The following is a 15,737-nucleotide window of genomic DNA, read 5'->3' on the forward strand; positions in this document are numbered from 1 at the left end:
AAAATGCAGTAATCACCTTATTCTCATTTTATTAAATGTTTTAAGCAGTTATTGAGAAACAATCCAATTAATGATTCCAAATAGATTAAGTTTGCAGCGAGAAAAAATTTTATGGATAATACATAATTATAAAAAATTAAATGGAACATTTATTTCATTTCCTATGACAAAATTGGTAAATGTTTTTTATTTAATATTTTGATTGAAAGGCAAAAAAAATCATTTGCTCAAGTAGGAAAGTTCTAAGTATTTAAGTATCAAATATGATAACAGGGAAGATATGATACTACAAATCCAATCATAGCATTCTAAGAAATTCAAAATACTTTATATGTTTTATTAGTTAAGTAAAGTATGTGATTATTAGTAAAATAAATTACGTAGATGAAACATTATACAGAAAGAGAACACTGCAAGTGATTCCGGATAAAATTACGGTATAAAGTAATGGCACTTTGGGGGTATCATTCATGAATCATAAAATCCTTTTCACGTTAAAACTAAATTGTATCGTAAAATATTATATAGTAATTTTTATGGTAATACTTATTTACTTAAAGGGATTTTAGGGTAAAAAGTATGGTATGTCAGATTTTTTTCCGTAATATGTTCCATCAATAATGAATTTAGCCGTAAAATGTACCGGCAATCTGAGTATCGGTGTTTTTTACCTCAATTTGACCCGGAATATTTAATAGTGTAATAATTTCACTACGTTTTAAATTAACGACACCTAATTTACAACAAGGAGAATCACCAAAAACATATGTAATATGTTTCTTTCATCATAGGCATCACAAAATATTTGTAAAGATATTTAAAAGAAACCACTGTAAAATAAATTTAAAATATTCCATTAACTAATAACTGAATAAACCATATCTTTACTTTAAATACAAACATATTTAAAACATTTTTATTCTGAGGAAACTAGTTCGATATTTTTCTTCTCACCTCCGATCAATAACCTAGCTGAAGACTGAACTGAGTGAGACTCTCTATAAACAAAGCATTGATACATTCCAGAGTCTTGCCTCTTGAGCTGTCTTAGTTGTACCACAAACTGAGAAGGAAAAAATACACTTGGATTCGATGACGACAGTAATTCCATGTCCTTCCTCCAAACGACTGATCTCACAGGACTTCCTGACACGTTACAATTGAATGTCGCTGTCCGTCCTACATCCATTCGTAATTCTTTGGGTGTTACTGTCACTTGCAGAGGTTCTATTGAAAATATTTATTTGTGGTAAGGTACACTTGTAAGAATTTTATAAACTATTCTGTTTGAAAAATGACGTTAATTGGTACATAAAAAATACTTTGTATAATTTCAGGAAATAAACAATTCTAGATTGGTCTGTATAATTTTATAAACGGACAATAATAAGGAATTAAAACTATAAGTCTTGAAAATTCTAGATTATTTAATGTGTTCATTAACTTAACTGTCCATGTAATGTGTCAAACTTAGCTTCTAAAATGAGTCATATTATTGTAAAAAAAAAAATACCTGCTAAACGTTGATTACACAAATATATATTTAAAAACTGATTTGTCGAGTTTGGTTTCAAAAAACATTCAATTTTAATGTAACTTTAATACCGTATCCAGCTAAACCATAATTTTGTGAACAAATTATTGCTAACACAGTTTTCAGAAGTTATAATTGGAATAATTTCACCGATTACATTTTTAAAATTTTTTTACACATTATGATTTTAGCAATTTTTCGCAAATTACTATAACTTAGTTGATATAAGTTTTAAGTTAAATAGTAATTTTTTACTTTTACTAAGGCGACTTTTAGGAAGAAATGTCATGCCATAATACACCTATGCATCATTCATAAATAGTCTTTTTTGTTCAAATACACTAAATAAATCCTTAGGTAATTAAGTAGTAAGCATTCATGTAGAAAAACATGAAGAAAAAAAATTCTGCTGTAATTACAGTACTGTATGGTAATGACATTTCTAATAAAAAAAATCTAGTTCATAAAAGCAAAACCATTTATCTGGTTATTTCATTATCTGGTAAACATACATCCGGTATTTAAACCATACATCCGGTATTTAAACCATTCATCTGGCAATCTTTTTTTTCATATCGTATTGATTTGCAAGAAATACAAAATAAATACAAAACTGAAAAAACAAATTAACCGAATAAGTGATTCTTAAGCCATGCTTTAAAGTTGTATGATAAAATTACCAGATTTTACCACATTTACCAAAGTTGATCACATATTATAAAGCTGTGTTTTATTGCGAATTTTACCAAAATCATTTCTAAAGCACTTTGGTAAAAAATAGCAAGGTTTTTGGATTTCCAGTGGAGCCAGAAGCGTAATAAATTTTACTAGTTCTGGGAGTTTTCAAACGTAATTACTTTAAATGTATGGTTCATTCAAACACTTTATCAAGTTTTAAACAAATTTAATCAAAAGTATGGTTCTCGGTTATACTAATTTTTCTGAGAATCTATTATCAAACGAGAGCTTGATAAGAACTTCAAATTGAAAAGAAATATTTAGTGGATATTTGCATGAAAATGACCCATCTTCAAATAGGAGTGCTAAGCAATAAGGTAAATACGTGTTTTGTGATTATTATTTCTACATTTTATTTGCTCTTCTTTTTTGAGGAAAAAATCCTTATATTTCTAAATACTACAGTTTGTTAACTAATTTTTTTTTTAAAAATAATAAATAGCAACTAAAAGATACCAATTTATTTAGTTAAGTGGCATATATTTAAATGAATACCTAAGATTTTTTAAAATTACAAAAAAAATATACCGATTTCTTTAAATGGTGGCAATATTTTTGTTTTACCGTGCGACACATTTGCAAACATAACAAATTCAGAGCATTCATTCTGAAAAATTTTACACAAAACACTCAAGTAATTTTTTAAAGTAATTCCTTGTAAATTTTGGATTCAGAATGTATTTAAAAAATATTAGATAAAATATTGCAATAGTTTAAAATATGGTGTACGCATACAGAGAGACAAAATAAAATATTTAGAAATAAATAACGTTTAAAATCGTTTTTTGTGAACAGCTAAATTCCAAAATATTTTAAATAAGGCCTTTTAAGGAAACATGTCAAATAATGCTTTTATTTTGTTTAAAGTCTCGCCTTTAACAAGCAATAAGTTTTTAAAAAATCTAACCATTATTTTGGTTTTCCGCTTCTTTTCTTTTCATTTCAACTCCTTTCGTTGTTTGAGGATTGAAATAGCTTACAGTTTCATATATATTGCTAAATTCCATGCCTAAACACTTGAAAGCGTTTTGTTCCAAGTTACACATAATAAAATATTTTTAGATTGCACAGATGTTTTTGATAATAAGTACTTTTGACATTCAATGTCTTTATTCAAAAAAAAATTCTGTTATCATGGGAAAGATTTCTTAGAAATATTTGACAAAAGATTTTATTTTATCTAAGATGGAAAAATATTTCTGTAAATACAGATACAAACAGGCATCAGCATTTTTATGAAACCAAAGAATTGTTATTCAGTTTCTATTCTGTTCCCAAATGCCTTTTTTAGCATTTGAGACGTATGACCTTTTAAACTGCCATATCTATTTTTGTACTTTTGAAAAATATGTTTAGACGTAAGCACTTTACAATTTATTTTAAAAGTAAAAATATCGAAGTTAATTATTGTTGTTATGATTTACAGAAAAAATTAACTGTAAGCAAAAGTAGTGATTATAAAAAATGTACTATCATTATATTCGTGCTAAAATTGATACTGATTGTGCAATATTTGAGTTTCAAAAACCAGACACAGATATGCTTGGCCACACTATAGGCGCTAAAAACTAAGAGGGACAGTGAAAAAAAATTATAAAAAAGAATGCATATTTAGAATTATATTTAGAAAACCATGGAAGTACTTTGGGAAATATTTTTTTTCATTTAAAGTTAAACAATAATTTATATATATTATGTCAATTACTTAATAAAATATATTTGCTTTTATATTCCACAAAGCATGATACCAGAAAACATCAACGAGAAGCAATATAAAAGCTTTTCAACTAAAATTATTGAGTACCCAATAATGTTTTTCATAATTCAGATAGTTCTAGTAAATGAGTATCTCGATTTCTAATATGTGGTTCTGTGAATATGTGGTCAAATTTTAATTTAGCAAATCACCCAATGCTAGTAGCACGATTTCATGTAGATCGCGTTGTACGGCAACGCAATAGTTGGTTTTGAACTTTTTTTTTGCATTGTTTGAAATATTAATAGAAGGATTGTCCTAATGAAAAGTTTGAACATCAAAATGCAATAATAATAGCGAAGTTCTTATTCGGAGATGTTAAGATGTATGCACAACATACTGTGTGTACCTCATTTAGCCAATTCACATGAGAGCATTTAAAGTGATTGTCAAGTCTTCCAAAAAAAATGCATGCGTTACATTTTGTTTGTTTGTCTTGGGAGATCTAATACTGATTACTGAAACATGCTGGTTATGAAAACTATTGCACTAATTGTTAATAGCCGTTTGTTTTAGACAGTGCTCACTAAGAACAGTAACCATTTGATAATAAATGTCCAAATTACGCTCACTTTCTTTCACTAAAAGTGATTCTTCAGTGCATTGTTCTGCTCTGGACGAATCCATTCTAGCATGATTTTACATTTATTATAAATGCTCTAATTACAACGTACGCGATATGTGGTGCACTCTCCTTGTCAAAACTTAAAATACTGAAGAGTGGATCTTCAATTCCTACTTTAGAAGTCTTCGACAGTGTACCCTATATCCTCCTACGCAGGCATAATTAACAGTACACTTCCAGAAAATTCTTAAAATTCTATATAAAGTCCACTTTTTTACTTTTATTTCCTTTGATTTGCAAAAATATAGTTTCAAGATCTCTTATTTTATTTCGTCTTTTCAAATGTTCCCAAATAAAACTGTTTCAATTACAAAACAGAATTTATAACTTTCATTTACGTTGTTATATTTATGTTTTTGTTCTTTTAACCACCACTCCCAATCTTTTTAACCCGCATAGGGAATGAGTTTGCTGTTTGGAGGAAAGGAAATATTTTACTATCGTTTTTTCAAAAGGAAACAAATAAAATTGCTTCATATAAAATAAAGGAAGAGAAAAAAAAACTAAGCAAATCTGGATTTCAAACGATGGACTGAATTCAGGATAAATAACTGTATCGTCATCTTATCCCACCTCTCCTATATCTGACTACATGAAGTGTATTTACTTTTCATTTAAACAGACCTAATTTTGCAGAAATTTTTTTTTCTAAAGCAATGAAAAATTAGCATTTTTTTAAATTTATTCTTTAAAATTTAAAACTGAAGCGTAATAGGGTTCGTTAAGAGATAAAGCTTCCTTCCTCCATTTGTATATAATATTACTTTGACAATATTATTTTTGTTTTTGAAAGCGAAGGAAAATAAAATAAACACTGTTCAGTGCCTTACATTGAAGATTTCATAATTTATATGCCATCTTGCAGCGAAAAATTATTTGGGTTTTAGAACACACAAATCATTTAAAAAATTTAATAGTTATTAATCTTTTTTTTAAAAAAACGCCAATTTGGCAGCATTTTTTCACCTTAATGAAAATTTTCAAAATCACCACTTTATTCTCTGGGCTTGCAAATTTTTATCAACCCAAGTAAGCACTAGAATAAGTTTTAAAATATCAAAACTTAGGCTACAAACGTCTTTTAATTTTCACAAAACTGTGGTTTTTTCCATATTGACACTTAGCTTCATTTTCAAACTCACTGCAAACTCACAGCAGCTACGAAAATGGCATATTATTCGCCAAAAAAACATCATTTCATTTGACCACGGATCCTTCGAAAAACAGCCTTATACTAAATCAAAGATGCTTAAAATGAACTGCATTCCAAGACTTTCGTATTCAAAATTTTGAAGTTATGAAATTTAGGACATTATCTCAAAGTTCATATTGCTTGCCTTAATGCTGTGTTATCTAATTATTAAAATGCCGACATTGCACAATTAGTGAAGACCCTTGTAATAAATTCCAAATTTAAATTGATTTGTTGCAACATAATTGGATAAATAAACATCGCTAACAAGTTTTAACGATATAAATATTAAGCTATTTGTTTGAGTAGATAATATGTTGTATCGCACTGTCCTTATTGTACTTTCTGTAGACTTAATATGTTGAACATTTTGCAACACAGTGCTTGGCCTTTTTAAAGAAAATATTCAACATAAGAAAGGAAAGTATTTGGTGTCAGAAAAGATAAGTGTTATTGATAATAAAAAATTAGGTAATATCTAAGCGATTTGGTTTGGTTAAGTAAAATGCATAATACTTAGCTTTTTGAAGCCTTAGACTGTACTTTCTGCAATACATTCTTTGAGAAATTTTAATACTTAAAAAGGGAAAAAACGAATTTGCCGTTAGAAAATGTATCTACATCACACTTATCTTTTAATCAAGTAACGTTTTGGCCTTCTTGTTTTGGTTATGCAAAGTGTATAACACTCAAAGTGTTTAGCACATTTTTCAGGTGTAATGGGTATTATTATATTGTTTTTGTTTGGTGAATTTAGTATTTTTTGTACATAAATTTAAAAAAAAAACATAGTAATTATTTTTTTTACACTGAATTGTTTTATTACATCAAAACTAACCGCATCTTAATACTACTCAAACTATTCAATATTTATTTATAGAAGATTTATTTACATACCTTCAACTATTAGTTCAATCTGAACAGAATCTTCTCCCATGGTATTACTAACATGGCAAACATATAGACCGCTGTCGATGGGAAGAGGTTTGTGGAATATAAGGACACCGCCAAATAGTTTAATTGATGAATTATCATGGAGAGAAAAAGGCTGGTTTCTAACAAGTTTATGCCAACGGTATCTAGGAACAGGATAACCTTGAGCTAAACAAGATAGCGTTGTTTTTTGTCCAACATCTGTGGTTACTATACTTGATCTTTGCATTATTCTTGGTGGTTGAGCATGATGTGGCTCTAAAGAGAGAAAATAAAGTCGCAAACAAAGTATTACAGTAGGGCTTAAAATGAAATTGACTGAGAATATATAAATGTCTTTCTAATGTCTTTCAGATGACATTGGGGAACAAATGTCTTTTGCATTTATACAAGTACTTGATCTTGCCTAAATCGGGTGTGGGTATTTCATATCTGAAATTACAGTTACAGAATACAGCTACAGAATATTTTTAAAAATACATATCAGTCTGTTTTTTGTCACAATGTACAAGTTTAAAAACGTTAAACATAATGAGGGATCACGTAAATCTAGTGGTGTTAATCTTCTTGGGGTGTTAAGACACATCAACAGCATTAAAATTGCATAAAATATAGCAGAATTAAAATAGTCGTCGTACCTGACTAAGGGCGCATCCTTATTAGGGTCTATTCAGAATCACATGAAGAAACAGTGCAAAATAGAGAAGCGACGCTTACAGCTTTTGACGACATTCACGGGCATGGGTTCCTACTTAATTTTAATCTTGATAATATGCTTTAACTTGAGAAGCTTTTGCATCATTTATGTTACCCCCTGTTATAACGTTTTTAAACTTTCACATTCTGATAAAAATGTCATTAAAAAAAACAGTTACAGCAGGAGAGAAACCAACAGCATATTTGAAATCAGTGACGTAAAAATATCCAATATCCATTGAAAAATTTCAATCAACAGAAATAAAATGTTCCCCAGTGTACTTGTTAGTTAAGTGCAGATATAACCGAAAAATGGATAACAACTTTCCAAAATTAAGAAGCAAATGGAAGCATGGTATGTGTGCGTATTTTTAATAACAGTATATGATAATAGTAACAATATAGTGATTTTCTTTTTTAAAAAAAATTATTAAATTGTAAAAAAAAAAAAAAAAAAAAAAAAAAACATGAAACTCTTTCCATGTACTCATGACTTTCTTTCTATATAAGAGCACAAATCAATTAACCCTTTGCTTACTGTATACTATGTTGTACTATCACATGTAGTCCAGACGTGTGCAAAAGTTTAATATGTCATGCGTAGCTGACGAAAGTTTCCTACATCAGATTTTCTTAGAAAATTTGAAAAAAAAAATAAAATAAGGAGTACAAATACCTCAATAGTTGAAACTTTAGAAAAACAATATTTATTGCATATTTCTTTCATTTTAGAATGAATAAGTTTCACAAAGTTTATTTTTTAATCGCTAAATGCTTATTCATTAATTTAGTTCACTAGTGGGCTGCGCCCCCTGCTCGCTAACGCTCGCCATCCCCTGAAAATTGTTACGCAATCTTATATGGATTGGTTCACAAACCGAGCTCGTTTTGCTCGCTACTAACGTAGGTGCATTGTAAATGCACAAAATTCTAAGAATTCAAAACAATCATTCAAATCCATATAACAACTTTGTCTTTTTTTAAAAATTGTATCGTTTTAGCCAATACTGAGTCATTTAAATAAATTTGAATTCAAACAAAGACTAATTGACTGAGACTCATTTTTCAATGAATACCTAATAACAATAATAGAACAAATAAATTCGTGATATAAATCAAAAATCGTCAAATAAATTTGTAATATATAAATTCGAGAAAAAAAGCTCTTTCGACAAAATACTAAAATAGAGATCTATCGACAAAGACTACTCACTTCTGCCTAGCTTAATAGTATGAGATTGCCGCAGCTGAATTGTTATTTCAGTTTCCGTTTTTAAAAGCGCTATATGTTGAGCCACCTCATCTAGATTTGGCATGTTACATTTTTAGCGGCAATCATTGGTCGATTTTCTAGCGTTGTCATTCGGGGAGTTGTAATGAGGCTTTTTTTGGTCGCCATGTAAGAGAAATATATATATATATATATATATATATATATATATATATATATATATATATATATATATATATATATATATATATATATATATATATATATATATATATATATATATATATATATATATATATATATATATATATATATATATATATATATATATATATATATATATATATATATATATATATATATATATATATAAAATTGAATATGATAATAAAGCATAACGTGTTTTAACTAATTAATCCTTAAGTGTTTTAACTAATTAAAAATGAATTACGTAAAATATTTATTATAGCATTCTGCTAGATATTCTTATAGTTTTAAAGTAGTCATTTTAATGCACTAATAAGCACTAACAATATGGAATATCTCCCTACTATCACAGTTAAACAAGAGTTTTTTACCATAAAAAGTCATCTGTAATATATTTTTAAAAAACACCGTAATATCTTTTAAAGCTACTTGTACTTGTTTGCCTAGCTGATAATTATTATATATCTGTTTTAGTGATCACATGACATTTATCATTTATATTCATTGACTTATATTTTTACATCAATTAAGCTCAAAAATAAGGTAGTTTATGCCTCGTTTGCACTGACGATTCTCTGAAAGTTTACCTTATTTTTTATCGTTTAAAAAAATATCAAAAACGAGTAAAACTCTCGCACCCTTTCCCATTATGTAATACCTATTTTATAGCTTGGTGGGTATTCGCGATTTACCATAAAAAGTCATCTGTAATATATTTTTAAAAAACACCGTAATATCTTTTAAAGCTACTTGTACTTGTTTGCCTAGCTGATAATTATTATATATCTGTTTTAGTGATCACATGACATTTATCATTTATATTCATTGACTTATATTTTTACATCAATTAAGCTCAAATAAGGTAGTTTATGCCTCGTTTGCACTGACGATTCTCTGAAAGTTTACCTTATTTTTTATCGTTTAAAAAAATATCAAAAACGAGTAAAACTCTCGCACCCTTTCCCATTATGTAATACCTATTTTACAGCTTGGTGGGTATTTTATTTTTAATATTGATTATTCTTTCATATTTTTGTTTATAATTTTTTTTAAATTTGAGCAATTAAGTCCTATAAGATTTGTTACACAACTGAAGATAATTAGAGAGCAGAAATTAAACTATAACATGAGGACTGAATACGTCGGAAATTATTTTTTTAAATATGAATTAAATATATTAAAATGCAAACTACATTTATTATGAATTATAGTTAAACTTTTTTAATTCCTATTTACGATAAGAATATTTGTATTTGCAATTACATGTATCTGATTATTTTGTATTCAGATGTGTTAGAATCTGATGACTTTCAGCGGTTACAATATTAATTTCTTCAAATGTCCAATTCAAGTGTCAAATCTTATTTTCTCCTACATAACCATAAAAAAATATATTTATAAATTAATTAGTTATCATGAAAAATACTAATATTACTTAATCGAGAAAGCATGTCTTGCATAAATATTATAATAAATGTAACAAAAAACCACATAAAATAATTCAATACTATTATCAATACACTTCATAAAATATTGATTGCATGAATATAAAAGCCTTCAGGACTTTAAAATCCCAAGAAAATATCTACTAATTATAAAAATTTAATTAAAGTTTTATGTTAACGCTTTGCTTTATATCTCTTTAAAAATAGAACGAAATCAATAACAAAATATAAAGGACTTGCTTGCGAAATTTATCTAGACAAAAATATGATAATTGAAGAACAAACATTGATAATAAATTGGCCAATTCAAATAAAATATGAACAATTAAATAATTCCTTCGGCCATATTCCTTTTCAATTATTGTTGCCAATTAGTAATTATAATTAGATATCTGAAGTTGACGTCCTCGAAAGTAAATCGTGGCATTTTTCGCTTCAGGAGCCAATCAGGTTCGACTTACACGCATGACGCCAATTACAAATTTCCAATTAAATATAATTTAAATTACATGATTTAAATCACTTCACTTTTTCTCCAATTGCAAGCATCTAATTGGAAAGGTATATTTCAGGAATAGATTGGCAAGTCCTATAGGATATTTTGTAACGCTTCATTGCTATATGGAAATATTATAAATGGGACTTAAAAGATTTGTCAGTGCATGAAGAGTTAAATTAAGCATCATGGATATTAGAAACAGGGTATTATGCTAATAAGAAAAAAAATATTTCAAAAATATAAATTGGACTTTTCGGATTTTTTACTAAATACTCTGCGACATTTAATTATTTATTTATTTTACAATACAACTTTAAAATACTTAAATATAGTTTACCTGTTACTATTACCCTGGCATAGTTCATACTAATTTTCTTTTCATTAGTAACCGAATTTTGTGTGTAACATCTGAAACTTAATGAATCACTATGATCTGAAGTGTCTAAAATGTACAAATCTCCGTTTTCCATCATGCCATATTTTCCTAGAAAAAAATGAATGAACATTTAAAATCTAAAATTAACATTTCATAAGTGACATTATAACTAATATCATGTAAAAGAATATAAATAATAATACTTATACTAAAGCTACTAACTTGTCTATATCATAATAAAAACTAATATTTAATTGTAGTTATACCCTATTGTCAATTGAAAAATGTTTATTTTATCTCGTTTCATTATAAAATAATGAAAAAGACCTTGATTTAACAGTAAATTTACAATAAAATAAATATGGTCTTATTATGTCTGATAAATTATGTTAAATGCGGTGAAATTCGGTAATTCCATCAATTCCACTCCTTAGAACATGGCATTAAAACCATTTATTCTTTTAAATTTACAGCAATTTTGTAATTTCTTTCCAAGTATGTGGTAATAAGAACTATAACAAACTAAACAAGTGTAGTAATCAGAACTAACCCGAACTAAACAAGTGTAGTAATATGAACTATAACATACTAAACAAGTGTACTAATAAGAACTATAAGAACTAAGACAAACCGTAACCATATAAACGAATAAATTAGCAAATGAATGGTTTAAATACAGTTTATTTCGAGTTTAATTACTAAAATTGTATTTAGTTTTGTTTTTTTTTAGAAATATATTTACTATACAGTTCGGTAATTTTTCCAGAACATTTTTATCTGTATATGATCATTAATTGAGTGATTTAAATTTAAATGTTCCTCAAATACCTGAAAACAAATGTCATTGTTCATCATAATGCTAAACATTTAATTTTAATGCAAAAAGCGTCATCGATAAATTTTATAACATTTTATTGTCGTAGGGGGGTGAAAAAAATATAAACAAAATATGAGAGTTACGAATTTAATTAAAATAATCCACTTTCACTTATAAAAGATTCACATTACACTTAAAAATATTCTAAATTAAAAATATTTATAATAGAAACGTAAAAACGCATATCATTTATAAAACACGTACCATTCACAAAAGCTGAAGAAATCATTAAACCATCAAATCTTTCCCATGATACAGTTCTAACATAATCGCTGACAGAGTTTGGAATTGGACAATGGATGAGTGCCATATTTCCTCTTAAAATGAATTCATCAAATAGTCGTATTTCATAACTCTGGAACACAACTAAAAGCAGATGAAAATTTATACATTAGAAGAAGAAAAAAATTATATTTCATCATTGAAAATTTAAAGTAACAGCAACATTTGCAGGAACAACGCTTTATTTCCTAAACAAAGCGTATTAATTCATTTTATATTAATTAACAACATTCATTGATGGGTGGCAAATACAAATGCGTGCTTTTTAACCATGAGGTGCAAATTTTAGGACCATGTTTAATATAACCAGATAAAAATGAAGTTAATTGAAACAAATCACAAAGGAAATATTGTATTTATAACTTTCCCGAAAAAGTTACGGTCATGCCATTATAACCGTTGCATATTGCCTACCATTTATATTTTCCCTATTTCACTCGTTCTATTGGTCCTTTTATTTAATCCTTATTAACCTCTCCTTAAAAAAATTAATAAGTTTATTAATTTTAATTCATTTTTGGAAGGAACTAATTATTGCACATAACTAATGCCATAACTCTATTCGCAATCCTTCTTTTTTCAAACACACTAAACATTAGCGTATACGTAAATAGTTTTATTTCAATTTCTCGTGAACGTCTTTCGCCTTAAATCTTCAGCCAAATAATATAAAAAATTAATATAAGATACCGTGGGGTTGGCTGAATTGGCTTGACTTTGGGCAGTGACTTTGCTCGATAACGCGCATAGAAAGGATTTCTTCTGTACTTCGAAGTGCCCCCTGAGTAATTCAATATTGACTTGAAGGATTGATTGAAGGATGACTTTCTTAATTGGCTTAGGATCAGGCCACCCATGGCCTATATCTAATTACATTATTATTTAGAATTTATTATTTTACTTGAAATAAATATTATTTTTTATTTCGCACAATGAGCTCTACTACTAAACAATGTTTTATTTTGATTATTATCCACCTTCACCATCTACTTCAATTAGACATCTACCACAACTTCTATTATTTCTCTCATAGTAAGAATTTGCTAATAATTATTAAATTTTCAATTCTAGAAATATTTTAAAAATTATCAGCCAAAATCAATTCAGATGGATATTTTCTTTCAACTTTAGTTTCTTGTAATTTGATATAACTTTATATTACCTCATGGTTATGAACTATAATTAGATACGATTTACCATAATTATTAATAATAAAATTATTAAATGAAATTGAATTTAATATTATATACATTCTCAACTTATAAAACTACTGCGTAATAACCTAGTTTCTAAATATTTGCCATATTTAATTCATTGAAAAATTGGATTACATTTGTAGTTAAAGAATTAGGGAAATAAGGTGCTATAAGACATTCTAAAAGCGAATTTTTCTTTTCTGTTTAAAACCATGTTAAGTTAATTTAAATATAAAGAATATTAAACAATTACAGTTTTTATATAGAAATGTGTATTGTTAATAATGAATAAATGTGCATTTTTTAGAGCTGGTGTTTCTAAATTAACTAAACAGGCACTATGATTCTTCTTCTAAAATGTAAACAATTTTAAACATAATTTCTAATAAAACATTAAAAACATTTAAAAATTAAATACATTAGTTAAAATTCTTCTCTTTTATTACTTCATAATTCAAAGAATTATGAAGTCATAAAAAAAAGAATTTAGAATAAAAGAGAAGAATTTTGATTTGCATAAAATCTTCAATATGAAGATTTTCGACAAATCAAATTCTAATCAATGAAGACGCGGATCATCATATAAAAATATCTTACTAGAATAATTTCGTTGTCAGCATCAAGAAACTACATATAGCTCGATCTTTTTTTTCCCTTCATTTTTGTTGAAATGGACTCAATATCTCTATAAATATATTTATATTTCCCATTTCTAGGAGTAAGAAACAGATTCTAAATAAAAAGATATTTCTTTCTTGTTGAAATAAAAAGAGAATACCGTCTTTGCCCTCAGTACCTGGGGAATGTTTGGAAGTGGATTACACAAATCTATTCCTGCACTTTTACGTAACGAGCTTGGGACATCGGGTAAATATGGCCCCGAGATTCGCAGAAATCCGGAATTCCTGTATTTGAAAGAAAATGTTCAAGGACGTGATTCTCTCTTATAGTGAAAATGGTACAAGATTAGATATGTGGGACTTTTTATTTATTTCTTTTATTTTTGTAATTCATGTTAAATATATTATTTATTATTTTTTAAAAGATGATCTTTTCTCTAGTTTGCTACGAATCCCTAGCTAACTTTGTCTTGCTTGTACAAATGTAACATATAACGTAATTGCTTTATTTTTGCAATATATATATATATATATATATATATATATATATATATATATATATATATATATATATATATATATATATATATATATATATATATAAATATATATATATATATATATATATATATATATATATATATATATATATATATATATATATATATATATATATATATATATATATATATATATATATATATATATATATATATATATATATGTAAATGCCTTGGTTACCATTAATAAAGTCAATCAAGACATTTAATGATATGCTTATTCTTTAATGATAACATGAGTCACACAGACTCTTAAATAATTATGATCGAACCGCACAGATTCCCAGTTTCACACAGAAACAAACTTCAATTAACTAATAAACATAGTCACATAGACTTTAATCACTAAGATTATCAGTTTCACTTAGATTAGATTATCAGTTTCACTGCTTCAACAGACAATTCCAACTGACTAACTCCTCATTTGAATCGAGAAAGTTCTATACATTTCCTTCAGACGAGCGACATCTGGCGGGATAACATAGAGGCTGTTGTCTCGCTTATTACATATATATATATACCGAGTAGCCATTACGTTATGACCACCCTGCTAATAACATGTAGGACCACCTTTAACCCTCAAAACTGCTAGCACCCAATGTGGCATTGATTCCACAAGGTGCTGATAGGTAGTCTGAGATATCTGGTACCAAGCGCTCAACAACTGGTCCTGCAATTCCCTCACATTGCGAGGGGGTAGCGTTGCAGCATGAATCTGGTTTTCCAAGTAGGACCGCAAATGCTCTATTGGATTAAGGTCAGGTGAATTTGGGGGCCAAGACATGACTTGAAAGTCACTGGAGTGTTCCTCGAACCAATCCATGACGATTCGACCCTTATGACATGGTGCATTATCCTGTTGGTAAACACCATCCCCCGCAGGAATAACTTTTGCCATGACGTCAGGGATTTTTCTATGAGGATTATGGGTCCATATGTGCCCCATGAAAACAATGTTCCTGGGCGAGAA

General features: G+C 27.7%; 1 protein-coding gene across 1 annotated transcript in view; it reads right to left on the reverse strand.

Moving 5' to 3' along the window:
- Positions 1-15,737, reverse strand: part of LOC107452961 (cell adhesion molecule Dscam1) — a 92,958-nt gene that overhangs the window by 42,106 nt on the left and 35,115 nt on the right. The window contains exons 3-6 of the mRNA XM_043045027.3: positions 12,314-12,475; positions 11,194-11,340; positions 6,743-7,036; positions 955-1,227 (exon numbers count right to left, since the gene is read on the reverse strand). Coding sequence (XP_042900961.2) covers positions 955-1,227; positions 6,743-7,036; positions 11,194-11,340; positions 12,314-12,475 — 876 coding nt within the window. The remainder of the gene's footprint in view (positions 1-954; positions 1,228-6,742; positions 7,037-11,193; positions 11,341-12,313; positions 12,476-15,737) is intronic.

This window comes from Parasteatoda tepidariorum, chromosome 10 (assembly GCF_982258835.1).
Source record: "Parasteatoda tepidariorum strain Cologne lab strain chromosome 10, Ptep-v5.0, whole genome shotgun sequence".
NCBI classification, from domain to species: Eukaryota; Metazoa; Arthropoda; class Arachnida; order Araneae; family Theridiidae; genus Parasteatoda; species Parasteatoda tepidariorum.